The sequence below is a fragment of the Capra hircus genome, chromosome 7 (assembly GCF_001704415.2).
Source record: "Capra hircus breed San Clemente chromosome 7, ASM170441v1, whole genome shotgun sequence".
NCBI classification, from domain to species: Eukaryota; Metazoa; Chordata; class Mammalia; order Artiodactyla; family Bovidae; genus Capra; species Capra hircus.
Window position 1 is genome coordinate 79,261,796 of NC_030814.1, and position 22,537 is coordinate 79,284,332.

The following is a 22,537-nucleotide window of genomic DNA, read 5'->3' on the forward strand; positions in this document are numbered from 1 at the left end:
CGGATCACGTGTCTCTGCCTTCTCTAACAGACCCTGGTTGAGTACGGAGCAAATGTCACTATGCAGAACCACGCAGGGGAGAAGCCCTCCCAGAGCGCAGAGCGCCACGGACACAGCCTGTGCTCCCGGTACCTGGTGGTGGTGGAGACCTGCATGTCGCTAGCCTCCCAGGTGGTGAAGCTCACCAAGCAGCTGAAGGAGTGAGTGACCTGCTTGTTCCATGAGAACCCTGTCTGGCCGATCGTGCTTAGGTGTCAGCCCGGTCCTCAGAAGGCTCCGTCGCGCGGGTGGTACCGGGAATGCCAAGTGTCCCCCTCATCTTCTTTCCTTCCCTCGTTCCAAGTCCTCACAGATGGTGTTCATGCTAAAGATGCCATCTCTGTGGAGGCCAAATGATATGTAAGCATAAAAAGAATGCAGAGCAAGCTTCCTCAGCAGGAAACTTAAGCCACAGTGAACTAGGGGAGAGAGTCTTTCTCTGTCTTCACATCTCAGGGCCCCAGATGATGTAGCAGGCGCAGAAAGCACATGTGGGCATCATTCCAAACTTCAGTCCTTAATAGTTCAGCAAATTATAAAGAGCATGAGAGAGAAAGTTTCAAGATGAGCCAGTTTCTCAGTTTTCTCAAAAAAGAAAAATGTGTATTTGGAAAAGTACAAGTACCCTGGTAACCATTGCCAAAAATTTATTATAAAAATTGAGCAGACAATTCCCAAATCCTCAGAATGAAAAATCCTCAGGATGTGAACTCGGCATGACGTTGCTTGAAACGCTCTTTGTCTAGTTAAGCCCAGCTCTTTTTTTAATGAAATAATGAAGCGGGTACACATTATATAACCAGATGTCAGGGAAGCATGGCTGGGAAGTTGCCATGGTGTGCTTGAAGAAGGAGGGCCCAAGGCGAGGCCATCTGGGGGGCTGTTAAGCAGGTTGAAGGACTAAGAGCTGAGGCCCCTCTAAGGGGACAGAGGTCAGCCCTTGGAGAACACATTGGCCAAATGACCGTTGCCATACTAGTAAGGGAATCATCGAAAATCAAGAATAGCACTCAAAGTAATGGTAACAGAGTAGGAGGATAGACCTTAAAAATTAAGTTTTAGGGGATAAAAGTGAAGTTTTACTTTAAAATTATAAAAAATTTTTTTTTTCTTCTTTCCTTGTGAAAAAAGATCTGTAGTTGGTGGGAGGCCTTAACTGGTTAGAAGTTAATTCATGGTGCTCGCTTCGGCAGCACATATACTAAAATTGGAACGATACAGAGAAGATTAGCATGGTCCCTGCGCAAGGATGACACGCAAATTCGTGAAGCGTTCCATATTTTTTGACATTCTAACATGTATACTATCATGTAAGAATTGAATCGCCAGTCTATGTCTGATGCAAGATACAGCATGCTTGGAGCTGGTGCATGGGGATGACCCAGAGAGATGTTATGGGGAGGGAGGTGGGAGGGGGGTTAATGTTTGGGAACGCATGTAAGAATTAAAGATTTTAAAATTTAAAAAAGAAAAAAATAAAAAATGAACTGTTAGTGCTACAACCTGAATTAAGCATTTTAAAAATTAAAACTAAAAAAATAAAATAAATGTTTCATAAATCTTAAAAAAAAAAAAAAGAAGTTAATTCATGCAACAGTGACAAGTCCTTAGATCCTCTGGCTCCTCGCTAAACTTGGGAAACATTTCTCTCTCTGCTTCTGCTCTCATACCTTAGAGGTTAAGAGTTTCTGCACTCCTCCACCCTTCCCGTGTCAGTACCTAGAATACTGTCTGTAATGAGTTTAGGCTTTCACTAGAAAAAAATTTAAACTTAAAAATTAGAGGGGTTCCTTTCTCTCCGACAGTCCTCTGCCCAGTTACACAAGACTCCCCTGGGGCAGGTGAGCTAAGCAAGCTTTGAAGGTCTGGATGTAACTGAAGGGGAAATGCACACAAATTCCTAATTCCCTCAGGAAGTTATCTTGTCAAGGCAAACATACTTGTACACATGTCTTTATGTACATGTGTAGGTATTTCTGAAAAGAAGTTCCTAGAAAAGGAATTATCAGAACAAAGGTGCATACATGTGGATTTTTGTTGTTCAGCCTCTAAGTCACATCTGACTCTGTGACCCCATGGCCTGCAGCACACCAAGCGTCCCTGTCCCCTCCCTGTCTCCCAGAGTTTGCCCGAGTTCATGTGCGTAGAATCGGTGATGCTATCCAACCATCTTATCCTCTGCCACCCTCTTCTTCTTTGCCTTCAGTCTTTCCCAGCACCAGGGTCTTTTCCAGTGAGTCAGCTCTTCATATCAGGTGGCCAAAATACTGGAGCTTCAGATTCAGCATCAGGCCTTCCAATGAGTATTCAGGGTTGATTTCCACTAGGATTGACTGGTTTGATCTCCTTGCTGTCATGATACTTGTAGATAGATGCTGCCTAATATCCTTCCAGAAATGGTGTACCAGTGGATACTCCCCCCAGTAGGGTATGGACATATCCATCGAGAGGAACTTTAAAATAGTCCAGTGGAATGTTTTTTTCTAAAGGTTTGTACTCAGAGAAAAGACTGAAAAACCTTTCCCTCAATCTCTCAGCACAGAATTGGAGAGACTTTCCTGTGCTTTAAGTAGTTGCTTTATTGGTAGAACTCTTCAAGGTCAGAGTCTTGGCTGCTCTCTCTGCTGATGATCCTGGGATAAATCACACATGTATGCTAATAGACAGCAGTTATTCCACTGTCTCCAAACTGAAGGCTGCAGATAGTTGTAGTCAAGCCAATGAGAATATGAAATAAGAGAGGTTATGTTGGAGACCCTAGTTTTGTACTTACTGTGTGTCTCAGTGAGACTGGCGAAACTAGAACAGAAATTCACTTACTCTATTTAGTCCACTGTACCCTTCAGACTCTAGGGCACCAATAACATCAAAAGGTGCATGAGGAAGGATGGAAAACACTAGTTTTTCAGTCCAAAATTGTGAGTGGGAGACAGTCTTGAGCGCCTTTTCCTCCTAGGATATTTTTACCAGTCCTTCATCAACATAGCTGTTATTTAGAAATGGTACCCTTCAGCTCTCTTAGACATCCTAATCTATAAGCATAGGTGTCAGTGGGTTGAATTGTGGCCTCATAAAATGATGTGTTGGAGTCCTAACCCCTAGGACTTTGGAATGTGAGCTTATTTGAAGATGGGTCTTTACAAAAGTAATCAAATGAAAATTAAGTCATAGGATTGGGCCCAATCCAAGATGATTGGTGTCCTTGCAAAAGGGGAAAGTCTGGACAAAGAGACAAACACACACAGGGAGAAGATACTGTGCACAGGAAGGCAAAGATCAGGGTGATTCATTCAGAAGTCGGAGAATGCCAAAGATTGCTAGTGAACCACCAAACACGAGGAGAGAGGCAGAGGGCCAGTTCTCCCTCACAGCCCTCCAAGGAACCAACCTTGTCAACACCTCGGTTACACTCTGCTAGCCCCCGGAACTATGAGAGAATGAACTTCTGTTGTTTAAGGAAGGCAACTTGTGGTGCTTTGTTAGAGCAGCCTAGCAGACATACTGGACAAATGCTCACATATTTTCACATATTCATATTTCACATGCTCATATATTATAATTAAAGTTGATTAGTCCTTTCTGAGGGCTTTTTTAGAATCTAGATAATAGAGTCCTTTTTTTCTCCATCCATACCTGGGATTCCTGTCATCAGTCAACCTAATTGCTTCCAAATTGTTTTCTTGACTGTGTCATAATTCACATTGACACCTAAAAACCCTTTAAAAGGAGACTGTAATCTTACTTCATCTATTTTAATCCCTCACCTAATGTTTTTCTAAAATACTTGACAGGCAGTACCAAATTTCAAAGTAGGAAAAGTAGAAAGCTCTTGTGTATTTTTTGTTCTTTGTTTATTCTTTAGATTAGGGTCAGCAAACTATAGACTATATATACACTGAGGCCCAATTCACCCTACCACCTGCTGCTTTTTTTTTTTTCTCACCACCTGTTTTTGTAAAGTTTTATTGAAACAGAGCCATACACATTCTCTTACATATTACTGAGTGTTGATTTCACAACTACATAAGCTGAGTTGAGTAATTATGACGCAGAATTTGTGGTGTGCAAGCCTAAAATATTTAATATTTGACCCTTTAGGGGAAAGTTAGCTGGCTTCTGCTTTATTTCAGTGTGTGAGTCACAGAATGAGCGAGATAAAATAAGATCACAGACTTCTTAAGTCTTAGGGATGGAATGTTAGTACTAAGACTGACCACTTCTGAGAAAAGGAGAATATCTGGGGCTGGTGGAAGAGTATTATGCAAATCCGATCTCTCAGAATTACATTTAGGTAGCTGACAGCTGTTGAGGATGTGCAGTGACATTTGGCAAGGAGAAGATTGAACTTCCTCAAGCCAGCATCGAAGATTCAGCAGCTCTTTTAAGGACACTTATAACTCATGGGTTTAGTTCTTCTTCTGACTCATGGGAGCTGCTGCCGGTTTTGATGCTTAGTTTTCTACTCCTGTATCAAATTACCACATACTCAGTGGTTTAAAACAATGGACATTTATCTTACAGTTCTGTAGGTCAGGATACCAGAATGAATTTCTCTATATTAAAATCAGGGCCTTGACAGTCTGCTTTCCTTTCTGGAGACTCTCAGATGAAAGTCTGTTTCCTGCTCATTCAGGTCATGTAGCAGAATCAGTTTCTTGCTGAAGTCTCTGTTTTCTTGCTGTCAGCTGAGAGTCATTGCCAGCTCCTCGAGGCTACTGCATTGCTTGGCTCACAGCCGCTTCCTTCATCATCAAAGTCCCCAGCCGCAAGTAGAGTCCTTACCACACTTTAAGTCCCTCTGATCTCCTTTTCTGCCTTCTCTTCACTGTTACTCATGTGGTGAGATTGGACCCACCCACAGTCCAACCATAATTCCCTTTTTATCACATAAGGTAACATAATCACATCTTCCAGGGATTAGGATGTGATAGACATCTTTGGAGGGCAATGGGGAGCACCACAGGAATACTACAGAGATCAGTAAATACTGCTTACTTCTTTAAAATCAGAATCAGTTTAATTTACTTTTTCCAATTCTATAATAATATGTGTTTTCTAAACAGATTTTGCCTTCTTTAACCTGTGGCTTTTAACCCATATTCTTAAGTTTAAGTAAAGCACATTCTGAAGCATATGCTTCTATGTCTAGAGTAAATCAGCTGTTGCCATGCACAGGTTTCTCTTTATACAAAAAATACCAAGTTATTTACCTGGTAGATCAGCTGGTTGAAAAAGGCAATGGCAACCCACTCCAGTATTCTTGCCTGGAAAATCCCATGGATGGAGGGCCTGGTGGGCTGCAGTCCATGGGGTCGCTAAGAGTCGGACACGACTGAGCAACTTCACTTTGACTTTTCACTTTCATGCATTGGAGAAGGAAATGGCAACCCACTCCAGTGTTCTTGCCTGGAGGATCCCAGGAATGGGGGAGCCTGGTGGGCTGCTGTCTATGGGGTCGCCCAGAGTCGGACACAACTGAAGCAACTTAGCAACAGCAGCAGCTCAGCTGGTAAAGAATCTGCCTGCAATGTAGGAAACCTTGGTTCGATTTCCTGGGTCAGGAAGTTCCCCTGGAGAAGGGAAAGGCTAAGCATTCCAATATTCTGGGGCTTCCCTGGTGGCTCAGACGGTAAAGAATTCGCCTGCAGTTCGGGTGACCTGAGTTCAATTCCTGGTTGGGACGATCCCCTGCAGGACGGCATGGCATTTTTACCTGGAGAAGTATTTTTACCTGGAGAATCCCCCTGGACAGAGGAAACTGGAGGACTACAATCCATGGGGTTGCAAAGAGTTGGACACAACTGAGTGACTAAGCATAGCACAGCATACCCAACATGGAAGCAGTTTGCTTGCTTTGTTTTATTTAGCTTTTTTCTGATGGCTAAATTAACTCAATTACTGTATAAATTCAGACAATTTAGGGAGAGTGAGTAACGTTTTGGAGTATATCCTTCTAGCTTGGGGTGTGGCTGGGGGTTGAGGAGAAAGAGATTTCTTAAAAATGAGATAATGAGATTATATTACAAACAGCATTTTGTAACCTTTTTTTTTTTACTTAAGGAAAGTAAATTACACTCTGTGTGTGTGTCTGTGTCTGTTTATATAAATACACTTCATACTGTATAGTTTATATATATACACACACACATATATTAGGGAAGCTTTTTCTATGTCACAAATATTCAGGTATATTATCATTCTTAATAGCTGCCTTCCTAGAAATAATTATAAATTGATTTACTCAGTCTTAGTGATGAGCATTTATGTTACAGTTTTCTTACTAATGGGCTTCCCAGGTGGTGCTAGTGGTAAAGAACCTGCCTGCCATGTGAATAATAAATATCTTGTTGAGTACTTTTGATTGTATCCTTAGGAAAATTTCTGAATTATAAGGGTGAAGATTATGCACATTTGCCAGGCTTTTAGATTTATTGCAACTTATTGCAAATTATCATGAGAAAATGTATATCTATTAATTTATGGTAGTAGCCATGTGTCGGAGAACTTATTTGTTTGGATTTGTTTTTCCCAGACAGACAATGCAACGTGTCACACTACAGAACCAGCTCCAACAACTTCTTGAAGCCCAGAAATCAGAGGGCAAGTCACTTCTTTCTTCACCCAGGTAATACCAGAAGTGGTGGTGGTTAGGATTGTTAAGTATCTTTAATCTCTGAGCCGTTTTCCTGGACTTTCCTTTATTATCTTTTTAGAAGATAACAACAGAAGACATTTTATTTTTATAAAGAGGAATAAAAATGAGCTATCATAGGGAAGAAGGCACTGGATCTAGGGTCAGAAGACATGAGTTTATCTCTGGCTCTGCCATTTCTTCTTTCCACGACTGTAAACAAGTCACTTACTCTTTTAGAGTCTTTTTTCCTTCATCTATGAAATGGAAATAAGGATATGTAGGCTCATAAGGTTGTTGACGATGGGATTGGGAAAATTTGTGCAAAATTGATGTGTAAAAAAACAAAACAGTAGACACATTTGGCAGTCACAGCATAAGGTATGAGGCATCCCATTCTGGTTATGGTTGCCACCATGGAATGTTTGTAGTTTGATTGAAACAGACATTATTCTTATTTCAGTCTTAGTGATGTGGAAGTTATTCGCAGCAGAAAAGCCACGCAGTGGTTCATGGCTGAGTTATTTTAACCCAATAGAAGATCATCTCATATATCCTCCATCCTCTTTCAGTTCACCATCCTCCCCAGCTTGCAGAAAGTCTCAGTGGAAGTCCCCAGACGCAGAGGATGAGTCTGTAGCCAAAAGTAAACCAGGAGTCCAGGAGGGGATTCAGGTTCTTGGAAGCCTGTCAGCATCCAGCCGGGCTAGGGCCAAAGTGAAAGATGAAGATTCTGATAAAATCCTACGTCAGTTATTAGGAAAAGATATTTCAGAGAATGTCTGCACCCAGGAAAAGCTGTCTTTGGAATTCCAGGATGCTCAGACTTCCTCGAGACATTCCAAAAAGATCCCCCTGGAGAAGAGGGAACTGAAGTTGGCGCGGCTGAAGCAGCTGATGCAGCGGCCACTGAGCGAGGCTGACACGGACTCCAACAACTCTGAGGACCCCAAGGGCACCCCTGTGAGGAAGGTTGACAGGCCCAGACCGCAGCCCATCGTGGAGAGTGTGGAGGGCGTGGACAGCGCAGAGAGCCTCCACTTGATGATCAAGAAACATACCTTGGCATCAGGACGCAGGTTTCCTTTCAGTATCAAGGCCTCCAAATCCCTGGAAGGCCACAGCCCATCCCCCACCTCAGAGAGCAGCGAGCCGGACTTGGAGTCCCAGTGTCCGGGCTCAGGAAACACCCCCTCAAGCCAACCCTCTGGAGAAGCCCCTCAGCCCAGCCCTGACAGCGCAGCCGCCCAGAAAGTGGCCACGAGTCCCAAGAGTGCCCTCAAGTCCCCGTCATCCAAGCGCCGGACATCTCAGAACTCAAAACTCAGAGTGACCTTTGAGGAGCCGGTGGTGCAGATGGAGCAAACTAGCCTTGAACTAAACGGAGAAAAGGAGCGAGAGAAGGGCAGGACCCTCCAGCGGACGTCTGCTGGTAGCGAATCAGGGGATCAGCTCAAAAGGCCTTTTGGAACCTTCCGATCCATTATGGAGACACTCAGTGGCAACCAGAACAATAATAATAACTATCAGGCATCCAGCCAGCTGAAGACCTCCACCCTCCCCTTAACCTCCCTCGGGAGGAAGGTGACAGACGGTAAGGGAAACACCGGGAGCTCTGCTAGCAAAGGAAAAAATAAGGCGGTGAGTGCTGTTTGGAGAATGTCCCTTTTATTCTTTTAAATTAATTATGTTATTCCTAGCACCACAGATTACAGCCCTTGGCCACCTTGAGGGAATCCCTGGAAGAATTCTAAAGGATGCATGGAAAAACAGACTCAAGGGTTTCTAATGAGATAAGTTGTGTTGAGTACCTTTTACTCTTCCTTTGGAAACTGAGAGAGGATGATTAAACAGGTCACAGGAGATTATATCCTGGTCCCTCGATTTCCCCAAGTAGTTTGATCATTGGGAATTAGGAGTTGTAGACGGAGAGGCATGTCTATAGGACTAGATTACAAAATCAGTGTGAAATCAGGCCCCTCTTTATCCCTGATTCTGCCCCAGGAAGAGTTAGTTCTCCTCATGTGACTGGACAGTTTATTCTCGAGCCCAATTAAACAGTATACAAATAGAAATTCTATTTCTAAAGAATTAACTACTCAGCTTCAGAAAGACCTTTGGAATAAATATGCTGCAGGAACCTCCACATTGACATCTTAAGACACAAGCCCCTAAGGAAGCCCTGGTGGTCTACAGTGCTTGCCCACGCACAGGGGATGGCAGAGTGTGTGCCATGAACTGCACTGTATAATTGCATTTATTGTAAAACCACGTGTTATAATCTGGATTTAAATCCTGTGAGTAAGAGATACGAACATCTTTTTAGGTAATGTTTCCTGCATGCTTTGTGCCTGTTATGCCCTTAAAAACATGGTATAGCCGCCAACATGTGAAACCTTCTGTGAAACAGAAGGACCCAGAGTATCCTTCACAGTAACTAGAGAGTAACACCTGCATTATTTATTATTTGTCATAAGGTACAACCCCGTTCTGGTGAGGTCTAAGAACTTTCTAGATTCTTTTTGCAGTACCAAAATCAAATTTTAGTTAATATCACTCCAATTAACAACACACAAATTTTAATTGCACATTGATTTCCACCGAGTTGTCTTTTTATAAGACTCTAGCATGTATTTGCTTCAGCTTAGAAAAGTCACGCTTGTGCCCCTGAACACCAGGCCTTTTGGATTAAATATGTCCAAACTTATATTGCTGGAATAAAACTTCTCCAGGTAACTTAATGGGTCCTCTCACTGAGGAGTCAAAGATCTCAGCAGTTCCCCATGCACCGTAAAGTGTGTCCAAAGCATCTATCCTTTAACCTTTCTCCTGCATGCCTCCTGTTTATTGAGACTTGTGCATGTGCTGAGCTTGTTGCATGTGTTCAGATGATTTTTAATTGCACCTCTCTAGGAGATGTACGGCAGCTGCATCAATCTTTCCTCTAACACGCTGATTGAAGAGCATCTGCGTAACTATGCACGGTACGTGGTGCTAGGGGTGTCTCCACAGCAGTGCCAGGCCTTCGCTTTGAATTGCATGACCTTTTAAATGGTGGTCCTAGCGCACTTTTTGCAGGCGCTGACACCTAGGAAGTAGAAAATTCTGACTCCTCCCCCAAATAGAAGCTGGCAGATTTGTAACTGGTCCTTAGAAAGGGAGCGGGTACCCACCCTAATGGAGGGGCTTCATTCCAGTAGCAGAGGGCAGAGGAATCTACTCAGAGCACAAACAAGCTGTGCTTCCCAGCTGACCTTGACTTTCAGTCTTTGTTTTAACGGTGGGCTTCCCCGGTAGCTCAGGTGGTAAAGAACCCACCTGCCAATGCAGAAGAGCCAGGTTTGATCCCTGGATTGGGAAGATCATCTGGAGAAGGGAACGGCAACCCACTCCAGTATTCTTGCCTGGAGAACTCCATGGACAGAGGTGCCTGGTGGGCTGCAGTCCATCGGGTTGCAAAGAGTCAGACAAGACTGAGCAACTAACACTTTCACTTTCTTTCACATGGCTAAGTATAGAAATGACACTTCCTGCCATGGGTGGAGTGAGTCAGCCTCCTATCATAATCAGAACTTTGAAACTGAGCTGAGGTTCTTCATTGCTGGTTATAGACTGAAAGCTCCTTTAGTCAGCAGTCTGCTGCCCTCAGGAGAGCTGAGGTCGTGCCATGCTGCAGTTAGTTCAGCGTTCAGAACTGCAATGCTGGTCTGTAAGCCAGGCTGTGAGAACCCACCACCATCAACAACCAAAAAAGGCCTTTCTTCAAGACAATATTTGTGATTCAAAAGGCATGGACTGTGTATATAGAAGGATCATCTCAAGGTCCCCAGTGACTCAGGCTGCTCCCTGAGCAAAGTCCTTGTTGGGCATAGCTTTCCTTCCTCCCTGGGATACACACAACCCCTAACAGAGCAGGAGGCAGGGGAGTGCTTAGCAGAGAGCAGCTGACAGGGAGGCGCTGCAGTCAAGTGCCTCGTGACAGGCTTATTCCAGGAGAGGTAAACCCCTAACCCCCTTTCAAAAGGACTCATCGTTTAGATTAAGACTATGGCATGCCTTTTAGCACCCTTCCAGAATCCTCCTAAATGTTTGTGAGGAGACGTGTTTATATATAATAATTGCAGCTACACAAATACAGGCGAATGTGTGGTGGATATAAATGTTAGTTCAGAATCCTAAGGTGTAAGAAATGTCACTCTCTTTTTCTTTCCCTCTAAGTCAAATTTAATTCACTTCATGTCTCCGTTCAGGCTAGAGGAAAAGTAAACCTGTCATTTTACAGGGTCCCCCTAGGGATCTCATTAATTCCATACATAAGTTGAAGGAAGCCCCTTGGAGCTCTGGTATTTACGGGTCACCCTCGTTCTGCTCAGGTCAGGCTCACATGTTGCCTAAGTCTGGGCTGCTTCCCACCACACTGGGGCAGGGCGTCTTGGCCAGTGCTAAGAGCCCAGTGCCTGGGTTGGGAAGGAAATAGAAAAAAAATACCCATTCCCTTCCCAGATGTTGGTATCAGCCCACTTCTGTTTCTCCCAGCCTATCTTGACCGTCCTTGTACCCTTCTGTGTCTGCATCTTAGGTTCTGTCTTCTAGTACCTGGAAAATTCTGACTTTGTCCTTAAAGGGAAATCACCAATAATACTCTAAGGCAAGGAAGCACAAAGGCTTGGGGAACTCCTTTGAAGCAGGAGGGAAAATACCTCTCATTTCTTCCAGGCTCCCACAGCACCTGAAAACAAGATAATTAGTATCACAGTAGATTCTCCTGCTAGATATATTTCATCCTGTCTTCTTACAAGCAGGGAGACAAAGCTAACAATCTACTATAATAGGATTACAGAGATCAGAGCACAAAAGGAGGTTATGAGGCTACTCAGATATCTGACAACTGGGTTAACACTTTCCTTCTCAGTTAAAGGAACAGTCCTTCTGAAGACTCAGTTTTGAACCTATCAGATTCACTGGTTTTATGTATTAAGAGAGTTTTCTCTCAGTAATAAAGAGAAACCCCAAAATTATAATTCAGATATTTAGATAAACATCCAGACCCCCTCCCCCTCCCTGTCATATAAAATCAATGTGTATTTTATCATAGTTTTAGTTTGACATGTGTTCCATGAAAAGTGAAAATGCACTAGTTTGTTCATTGTAGAGTGAAAAGTTTTCTCCTATTCACTAACCACACACAGACGTAGGGAGGACCAGCCCAGGTCTCTCCTTAGATAAAGTAAGGATGACTATATCTAGTTGAAATAAAGATCCCTCAGAGAAACAAGCTAGCATGGGAATGTGAACATGCAAAATACCTATTTATTCTTGTTTTGCCTTTGGGATCCATAGCACAGGCATCTCACAGAAAGAGGGGAAAAAAAAAGGAAAAAGCTCAAATGCCTATCTATCAGTGATGCCTTCAAATCTTGACCCAAGAATTTTCTTGAAGGCTACACAGTTCCTCTGGGGAGCAGGGATTGCCTGGGATCATGTAACTTTGGAAAGCAGTGGCAGCCATTGGGTTGAAGTTGGCTCTCAGCATTATGCCACTGGTGACCCTATCAGAATGTCCCTGGGAGAAAGAGAGGAGCAGTGGACCCTTCTTCCAGCCCTATCCTGGAATCACGTTTTAGTTCTTAAGATTTTTTTCTCAGTAAAGGAAAAATAGAGAATGAATACAACATTCTGATGTCAGCTCTGTGAGGGGGGTTCTCTTTGCTATTACTTTTTCAAGTTGGTCACAGTTTGATAGCAAAGAATCTAAATGTCTTTTCAATGCCCTTTAGAATTAGATTCAGCTCTGTTACTTGGAATAGTTTTCTCAGTGTGTTTCAACTGCAGAGGATAACTTTGTTTATAACAAGCAGATTTATCTTTACTTTTTTTTTTTTATAAAGGACAAGTTGGTTTTAAATTATTACAACTCCAAGGGAATGTTGGCAGTTACTTATCTTAAAATGCCAATAAGACATTCATTTCCCAGAGTTTAAGTCTATGTGAGATCTGTAACACATAAAGAGAGCATCGATTCCAGTCGCTGATAGACAGATGGCATTAACCTCTGGCCACCACTGGTCATATCCTCTCTGAGCACAGTGGCACCATGGCCTGAGGGGTTAGCATCAGGAAGCCCCTAATCCTATCACCAACATGGGAGCAGACTCCTTAAAAAGACATTAAGCAATAAACACCATTAGTGTGGGTTTTACTGCCAAGGAATTAGCCACGCTGGGACTTATACATCCGGAGCCAAGAGCTAGCAGCACATATTTCATATAGATGTCAAGACTGTTCAACAGTCACTTCAGAAAGAGTGGCAAATTTGGACTGAAATGATGTGAAATGATGTAAGGGTATGGAAGTGGTCATCTGCTGTGCCCAGTTGGAGGTTAGAGTTCAGGGTACCCCTACTGTGCATGTGCACACACACACACACACACACACACACACACATCTGTCCTTATTGTCAGGAAAGATTACTAAACAGAAAAGTGAGCCAAAGACAGGGAAGACATTGGGAAGGTAGAGGTGAGGCCCTGGCTGAAACCTGTCCCAGGCAGTGTATACCCTCGGCCCCATTGCACAGCATTCCAGAATCATGATCGAAGATGCAGAGAGAACAAAAAGGAATCTCTGATCCTGGTACTAAAGTATTTTTGCCATCATTTCTCTGGGTATAAATGAAATAACCACACCTTAATCTTAAATTTGTGACCTGAAAGTATTTTCAACTTTTAGAGATTCTTGAAGGGATAATTACCCAGTCATAGGAGTGTGACCAAACTAGCTGAGATTATGTTGATCGCATAGTTCTAGACTGAATCCCTGAGAGCACACTGACTCTTACCAATTTAACAGTTCAGAAAAGCTTGTCAGAGTGCTAGTACTAAAAGGGGGTTTGGTAACCCTGTAGGCAGAGTTTCTGCCCCCACAGTACAGTTTTATGTTCTGATCTCTGATGTGAGTATATTTTTCTGTGTTTTTGCATCTGATATACTAGTTCTGGGGTCCACAGCCAGAAGTTGGTGTACCTGGGGCAACCACCTCTGCCTCAGAAAGCCCTAGAACTCATCTGTCTCCTTTCCCTATAGCCCTCCCCACATTTGCCCAGTTTCCTCCTGCTCAGCTCTTGTCCCGCCCACCCCCACCTCTGCCTCCCTAGGATTCACATTCATTTCAAAGCGAAAACCTGTGTTTCATACAGGTCCCTGTGATGTGTCCCAGTCTGGAACGATTTCTCCAGATTACATCCATTAAGTGACAGCCTCTCCTCTGAAATGGGTCACAGTTTGGCATTGTTCTTGGCTGTTGCCTAGTAGAATCTTGTGTGTGGAGAAAAATGCCCATGTGATGGGGAATTGTTCACATGATCAGCTCTTTCCAGTGTCTGGGCACAGCTTAGGAAACCCTTTACAAAATCTGCCAGGGTTTGCAAGACTCATGACAGTGTGATTCACACATGGAGTTTTTATTCATAAGTTCCTTATACCCTCTGGGAAAAGGAGAAAGCATATTCTATCATAGGAAGACAGTAGAACAAGGTTTAGTATCAAAATGTGGTGAGTTGAGATATAGAAGAAGCTATTGCAAAGAAGAACCCATGTTCTATCTCAAAGCACTGCACTTGGAAGGCAGGAAATGAATGTGCGGAACACCTATGGGCTGCAGGTAGGAGGGGACAGAGGGGAGATCTACCTTGGAAACCAAAATCCTCCCATCAGAAATACACCCTTTCAGCATACTCGTCTGGTTTAGGCGTACTCCCAACAGCTATGAACAAACAGTTCCCTTCTCCCTCCTCCACCTTCCTTTCCTCTCCCTTCCCCTCCCCCACAGTCCGGTCTGGAATTGAATAACCTCCAAAGGGGGTGAATGTAGAACCAGTGTCCTATTTGCACCACGTCTGCCAACTACACTGTCTTTGCACATTAATAAACTGTCTATAAACTCTCCTAAGCCTGAGGTTTTAAGGAAGCCGTAAATCACTTGAATTTTTAAAGTATCAGGTAGAGACTTTACCCAAACATCTTCTAGTGTCTTCACTGAGAATCCCTGCTCCAACCACAGCCATCCGAGCTATCCCTTCCCACGTGGAGGACAGTGCAGCTGTACGACTCTCCTGGATGTCAGACCCCTGGATTGCCAGTGTCCTTTGTTTCAATACTGTCGTTAGCAATTTGCCATGCCAGAGTAAGGCATGTTCCTTCCTGTAGCAAGAGAATGATCAAGAGAAAATTGAGAGGATGTAGTTAAGCCATGGTCAACTCCGTGAAAGGAGTAAGAACTTCCTGGGAGTGGTGACCCTACTAGCACCATCATACCACAGTCTGCACCCCAGTGTCTAGCTTGGTGCCTGGCACAGGGTAGGGACTTTAGAATATGTGAAGGAGAGGAAGCTAGAGAGAGGGAAAGGAGGAAGGAAGGGAAAAGAAAAGACCAAGCAAGCCTGTCATCCTGAAGAAAGAATGGTATGCCCTGTAGAAGCCTAGGCCTTTTGATTACAAGTCTACTCCCCTACAGTGAGTTTAATATTGAGTATTTCAAGTATATATTTTTATTCTTTGAACCAGAATCTCATTTTTTAGAACATGGGCATTTACAGATATGCTGTCAGTGAAGGTCTGAAGGAGATCACAGAAATAGCTAAGTCAGTCTACCTGTTTTGGCCATCAGTAGGAATATGCAGTCCATACTCATGGGCCATTTTAGGCAGATTCTCTAAAATAACTTGCCATCTAGTCACCCTGGGCTGTAGAAATATGGAATCCAGGCACAGATGAGTCAGCAGGTTAGATTACTTGAAAAACTCTCACTTAAATTTAAGCCTTCTTTCCAATTTTGGTCACAGAGAATGTGATTTTATATCCAAAAATGAAATCAGGAGCAGCAAATTATCTGAATAATTCATGCCAGAATTACCCAAACAGTTTTGCTTTTTAAAAAAAAATTTGAATACTGGTTATTCAGGACTAAGTAATTGATGGGTTCAGGGAGTCTTGAATCATCCTGATATTATTCAGATAAAAGCCTCAAATTAACATTTTACTTGGTATTGACTCAACTCTAATCATGCTGGGTTTTGTTCTGCACAAAGTGCTTTTAGTGTTTTTAAACACAGCACCCCTTATATTAAAGTAGAAATACTTCCTCAGTGTCTAAATTATGATGATATCCTTAGACTTTTTTTAAGTTTTATCAATTTTTATATTTTTTGTCCAGGTGCTATAAGTACATGTGATAGTAACACCTTATAACAAAAACTGGCTGTCCATGTGTCCAGCCTCCCCTGTTCTCATTCCTGCTCCCCTGAATCAAACATTTGCTTTGCTTTTAGGTGTTTTCTCTAGTATTCTGTATTTCTCAATAACACGCTTATATGGACTTTCAATTTTAGATATTATCTTTGTTATCTATTGGCATCTTACTGTAGAAGATAAAAATGATAGCTGCTGCTTATAAAGCACTTACAATGTACCAAAAAATATTCCAAGTACTTCATGCATATTGACTTTTAATCTTCACAGTGAATGACACAATATGGTAGATATTATTATCTAAATTTTCCAGATTGGAAACCAAGACACAGAGAAATTATATATCTTGACCAAGATTACACAGTACCAGTGGTAATAAATTATGTATCCAGGGTTTCAGCTCAGTTTGGTTCCAAAATCCATGTTCTCAACAATGAACCAACTTTGTCCAGCTCTATTTGGACAAATTTGGCAACCAGCACTGCCCCCCATTCCAACACACACACATATACACACCTGCATCCTCTTCCCACCGTCAATATAGTTGTATTACTGTTGGGAGTTAAGTCAGTATTTGGTGTTTATTATTATTCAGTTCAATTAAGTTCAGTCACTCAGTTGTGTCCAACTCTTTGTGACCTCATGAATCGCAGCACACCAGGCCTCCCTGTCCATCACCAACTCCCAGAGTTTACTCAAACTCATATCCATTGAGTCGGTGATGCCATCCAGCCATCTCATCCTCTGTCGTCCCCTTCTCCTCCTGCCCCTAATCCCTCCCAGCATCAGAGTCTTTTCCAATGAGTCAACTCTTCGCATGAGGTGACCAAAGTATTGGAGTTTCAGCTTTAGCATCATTCCTTCCAAAGAAATCGCAGGGCTGATCTCCTTCAGAAAGGACTGGTTGGATCTCCTTGCAGTCCAAGGGACTCTCAAGAGTCTTCTCCAACACCACAGTTCAAAAGCATCAATTCTTCGGTGCTCATCTTTCTTCACAGTCCAACTCTCACATCCATACATGACCACTGGAAAAACCATATCCTTGACTAGACGGACCTTTGCTGGCAAAGTAATGTCTCTGCTTTTCAATATACTATCTAGGTTGGTCATAACTTTCCTTCCAAGGAGTAAGCATCTTTTAATTTCATGGCTGCAGTCACCATCTGCAGTGATTTTGGAGCCCCAAAATATAAAGTCTGACACTGTTTCCCCATCTATTTCCCATGAAGTGATGGGACCAGATGCCACGATCTTAGTTTTCGGAATGTTGAGCTTTAAGCCAACTTTTTCACTCTCCACTTTCACTTTCATCAAGAGGCTTTTTAGTTCCTCTTCACTTTCTGCCATAAGGATGGTGTCATCTGCATATCTGAGGTTATTGATATTTCTCCCAGCAATCTTGATTCTAGCTTGTGCTTCTTCCAGCCCAGCGTTTCTCATGATGTACTCTGCATATAAGTTAAATAAGCAGGGTGACAAAACACAGCCTTGATGTACTCCTTTTCCTATCTGGAACCAGTCTGTTGTTCCATATCCAGTTCTAACTGTTGCTTCCTGACCTGCATATAGGTTTCTCAAGAAGCAGGTCAGGTGGTCTGGTATTCCCATCTCTTTTAGAATTTTCCACAGTTTATTGTGATCCACACTGTCAAAGGCTTTGACATAGTCAATAAAGCAGAAATAGATGTTTTTCTGGAACTCTCTTGCTTTTTCCATGATCCAGTGGATGTTGACAATTTGATCTCTGGTTCCTCTGCCTTTTCTAAAACCAGCTTGAACATCTGGAAGTTCACAGTTCATATATTGCTGAAGCCTGGCTTGGAGAATTTTGAGCATTACTTTACTAGCGTGTGAGATGAGTGAATTGTGCAATAGTTTGAGCATTCTTTGGCATTGCCTTTCTTTGAGATTGGAATGAAAACTGACTGGCTATCTAAATAGTTATCACAGTAGATACGTGCAATGTACTATTGTTACATTTCTTTATCTATGTAACTTTGTTTTCCTTGAAGATAATAATTTTGATTTTTAAGTATATAACTTCTGAACACTCTGCTAGAGACAAAACCCCTTCTTTCAGTGCATTCAGACAAATCAGGTACCTCTCTGTTTCAGTCTGTTCATGGAGACACCATCTTTCCTTTTGCCCCAGTCTAGATTGCTGCTATCTGGCAGTGCTACACAGCTGTGACCCTGCAGTTTCCTATATACATTATCCTGGGAATTGCCTTTGGCTTTTCCACTGTGATTTCCTGAATCTGTCTTTTCCCTTTCTGTCGGTCTGTATTCTTTCTTTGGTAAAGACAACTTCCATCCTGTGGAGGTGAAGGGGAAGTAAAAGTTTTGAGGCCTTGCCTGCCTGAAAATAGCTTCATTTTGCCCACATATGGATTAGCACTATTTGGCTGGGTATAGAATTCTAGATAGGAAACTATTTTCCCTTAGAATCTTGAACAGATTATTTCATTTTCCACTTGCTTCTAATGTGTCTGTCAAGAAGCTCAGTTTCTCCCTAATTTCTAATCCATTGGAAGCTTTTACGATTTTTCTCTTTATCTCCAGTATTTTGATTTCATGATACTTTGCCATGATTCTATCCTCATTTCTGGAGTGTGAGCATTCAGCAGGCTTTTTCAATCTCAAAATTATGTGCTTTGGTACTGGGAAGTGTTTTTGTACAGTTTCTTTGAAAATTTTATCCCCTATTGCTTTTCTGTTCATTTTTCTGAAAATACTGTTAATCTGATGTTCAACACACTAAACTGATCCTTTTCTAACTATTTTTTCTATTTTTCTAAGTATTGTCTAACCATATTTCTCCTATTTTTATCTATACTCTTGCTTTTTCTAAAAATTCTTTCTAGGATATTTACTCTACTTTTAAATTTCTAACTTTTTATTTCTTTGATTATTGTGTTAATATTCAGTAGCATTTTATTGGTTTTCTCTTTTTTTCATAGTATTAAGTATGCAAGACTTATTTAAATTTTATATGCAAATACAAATACAAATGTATATGTTTATCTCTCCTTCCTTTTTACAATAAAGAGGGCATCCTTTACACATAGTCTTGCTTCTTGCTTTTTTTCATCTATTGTTTTAGAGGTCTTTATGTATTCATTAAAGAGAGCATCTTCATTCTTTTACATAGATATATATTCTTTATTTGTATGAATGTATTATTTTTAATTCTTTCTACATTTCTGTTGAGATTCTGGTCTTTCTTGTTGATTTGTAGCAGCTCTTTATGTATTATACATTATAAACATTAGCCCTTTGTGATACAAATAGCAAACCTTTTCCTCAGTTTTTCTTGTTACAATTTTTTGAAGTTCTTATCACCCCTTATATTGTCTCTATTCAGTTTGACTGCTGTTTCTCTATTTATCTTGGTCTCTGTCTGTCATGGTAGCAATCTTCTCAAACATCTGGTGATCCCTAACTCATTCATATTGAAAAATAAGACTCTAAAACTGAATAGAAGCTCTGGCTTGTTGACTGGTAGAAATTGCATCACACAGACTGGTTAAGTACTAGGCTCTTTGGCTGGGAAACTCACTGTCAGTATTTGTAGGACTTTTCTTTTGGCAGCTGATTTCTCAAGATGAGGAAACTCCAGTCTCCTCCTAGGATCTATTAACCTACTTTCCAGGAATCTTTGGGTTAAAGTAACAGAGGATGGGTTGACAACTGTGTTTTATAAGTTTCACCTAATCCCATGGTTTTCACCCCTTCAGCTGAATTTAGAGTCTCTCTGGTCCATGCCTTGCAAATTGTAACCTGCAGTCTCTCTTCACATTGGGAAAGGGACGGTCACCTGGCTGCTTTAGGTCAGGAAGGTAATCTGGGTATGAACTGGTACTTCCAAAAAGTTTTAAAATAGTCTTCCTATTTTCAGCACTCACACAGCACCCACTGAGACTTTTAGAAATACGTAGTGTTTCTAGTTCCTGCATCATGAACATCAGTTTGTTGGGTTCCCTGACTGTAGGCTTAGATTTCTGCTTTTCCTGCCTGCTCTGCTAAATCAATTCCACATGTTCATCCATTTTCCTGTTTCTGAAATGTTATTGGCATTTTGTGTGTGTTATCGTCTCCTCTTCCATTTCCCTTATTCATTTAGGTTGGTGCCTTTTTTATTCATTTGCATGTTCTTTTGTAAGAAAGGGATAATTAATGCTATGTATTCAGTCTATTGTGCTTAATTAGAAGTTCCTAGAACATCTTTTAACCAACCAGGTTTTTCTCTCACACTCTTCCCTTTCTTTCCCATGAACGTCTCTCTAAAGTTCTGTTCAGATGAACTCTAAATAAAAATAAGAATTACAACTTTTAGACAGTGATGATGATCATTATTAACCAGTCTAAGAATAAACTACATGATCTTTGTAAGCAAGCATGATTTTGAGGGCCATAAAGCCATGCTTGGAGTTCTCCATTCAAATGTGGCCTCATGTGAGCAAGTACTGTTCCCAAAAACAGTTTGTTTTTGTCTTGCCTAGCAACAAAAAGGAATTTAGTAGGATGCACACTTGCTCACACTCAGAAGATAACTCCTGTCTGGGAGATTTTACACCCAGAATGGGACTAATATTTCAGTGAAAATGAATGCTTCTTCGCAGGGGAAATTCACATAAAAAGCTAAACTGTTCCCAGACTTGAGCTGGTACTTCTTTCCATAGATTTACAAGGTATTGAGTATTGAGGGGAAAACAGCACTATTGTTCCCTAGGCTCTTCTTTTTACTATAGATATACCTACTCGTGCTTTTCCACCATGCTACTACTCAGTAATCACACCCCCAGAGCAAAAGCGTTTCCTTTAAACTATTAATACTCAAGTTTACTGGAGAATAAGAAGTGTCATCAGTGAACCCCATGAATAAAATAGAAATATCTCTTGTTTCAATTTAACAAGCAATACTACTCTTCCTACTTTGTTTGACTGATAAAATTCATTTGACTGTAGAATTTTACTTGGATTCCAGTCGGCATGATTGAGTAATTACTTCCGGGGCCAAATTTTAAAGTATCCATAAAGTATGTTATTACGTGACTATTCCTTTTATTGTTTAAAGAATGGTTTATATGGAAAAAAAAAAAAGAATAATTTGCATTCTGGAATGAAGTGTTCTTCAGTGTGGTTTGTGTGAGGATAATTTCCATTTTGGGTGAGCTGTTTAGTGGCATTGTATTGTAACTTGACCGTAGTTTTATCTAATTTTGGCCTTGTGGTTTGTCTTCCACTTAGGCATGATGACATCAGTAGAAAAATGAAGAAATCCTACAGTATAAAGCATGTTGCTGAGCCAGAATCAAAAGAACTCTTCTTATAAATCATTTTTTTATTATCTCTCATTGCTGCCCTTTGGACACCATTGGAAATTTCTGGACTGTCCTCTGTGGAAATAGAATCATGAGAACAATGCCTCACCAGCAGAAGACCAGATGATTAGGATGCCTTAAATTTATAGCACTAGTGTATATGACACATTTTGGGGTGATATTTGTATATATAACTTGTTTTTAAAGAGATGCAGTTTGAAAGCATGATTGGGCAAATGTATGGTTTTTAAGATTGATTCAACCTCCCCACAGGACATCCACCAGCCACTGACACCATTTTGCCTCATCAGTTGCATGGGTGTTTGCTGATGCTGGTTGAACCTCCCTTTCCCCATAATATGGGCAATTTGGGCTCAGCTTCTCCGGGAGACCAGGTCAGTGCTGTTGTTTTCTGTCGAGTGTTTTTTTCTGTCGTTTCTACTTTTTGTATAAAGGAAATAAAACAATGTTAACGACCACCTGCAAGCTTGGGGCACTTACTTTCTAATAAGTCTGTGATCTGATTTCTAAGGAGCTTGAAGCATATTTTGACTGCTGGTATTTTATTTCAGGAACAAACTGCCCAGTTGAGCTGCTTTCCCATAGGGGTAAAATAAAACATTCTACTTTTCACTAAAGTACTAAAGGATCAAACGAGTATATAAAGTAAGTCAATTCCTTCTGTCTTTTCAAATCTCAGTGTTGACAAGAGAAAATACTAATGACAGCTAAGGATTTAGCCCCTTCTTGGGTCTCTTTTTTTTCTGCCTCTAACACATGATGAGGCCTGTCTAATCCCTTTAGGAGACAGTGTGGAGCCTGAGTTCATAACAGCCCTATTGTTGATGCAGCTCTTTGAATCCATGTAAGAGTAAGTTCCAGATGGTTTTGTCCTATCATATGAAAATGTATTTCTGTTGCAACTTCAAGAGTTTTATTTTCAAAGCATTGGCATGGTCTGTAAGAGGCCTGTCAAGTTTTAGTTTGAAAGTAATATGTATTCTTATCAGTAGGAGGGAGCAGTGTATGTTATTAGCAATTATTAGTAATGTTTCTGCCATCAACTGTGGGCCATTCTGTGTCCTGGTGGGCAAAATAGGTCAAGGTACTGAATTAACAGGCAATTTTGGAAAGGTGGGTCATTCAACAAACTTGGGCTTGATGACATGCAATGAAGTTTAGGAGAAGGAGGTAATGGTTAAGTGCCTTTTATGTACCAGCCATGCTTATGTGAAGGTACTATGACTTTTGTTTTATAGATTAGAAAATTAAACTGCGGAAAGTATAAATTCCATGTC

General features: G+C 41.4%; 1 protein-coding gene across 2 annotated transcripts in view; it reads left to right on the forward strand.

Moving 5' to 3' along the window:
- Positions 1–21,713, forward strand: part of SNCAIP (synuclein alpha interacting protein) — a 168,878-nt gene extending 147,165 nt beyond the window's left edge. The window contains exons 8-12 of one of the 2 annotated variants that reach the window (XM_018050675.1): positions 31–200; positions 6,572–6,664; positions 7,243–8,311; positions 9,584–9,654; positions 21,166–21,713. In XM_018050675.1, the coding sequence (XP_017906164.1) occupies positions 31–200; positions 6,572–6,664; positions 7,243–8,311; positions 9,584–9,654; positions 21,166–21,250 (1,488 nt within the window). In that variant the 3' untranslated portion in view covers positions 21,251–21,713. The remainder of the gene's footprint in view (positions 1–30; positions 201–6,571; positions 6,665–7,242; positions 8,312–9,583; positions 9,655–21,165) is intronic. The other variant, XM_018050676.1, reaches the window with a different exon arrangement.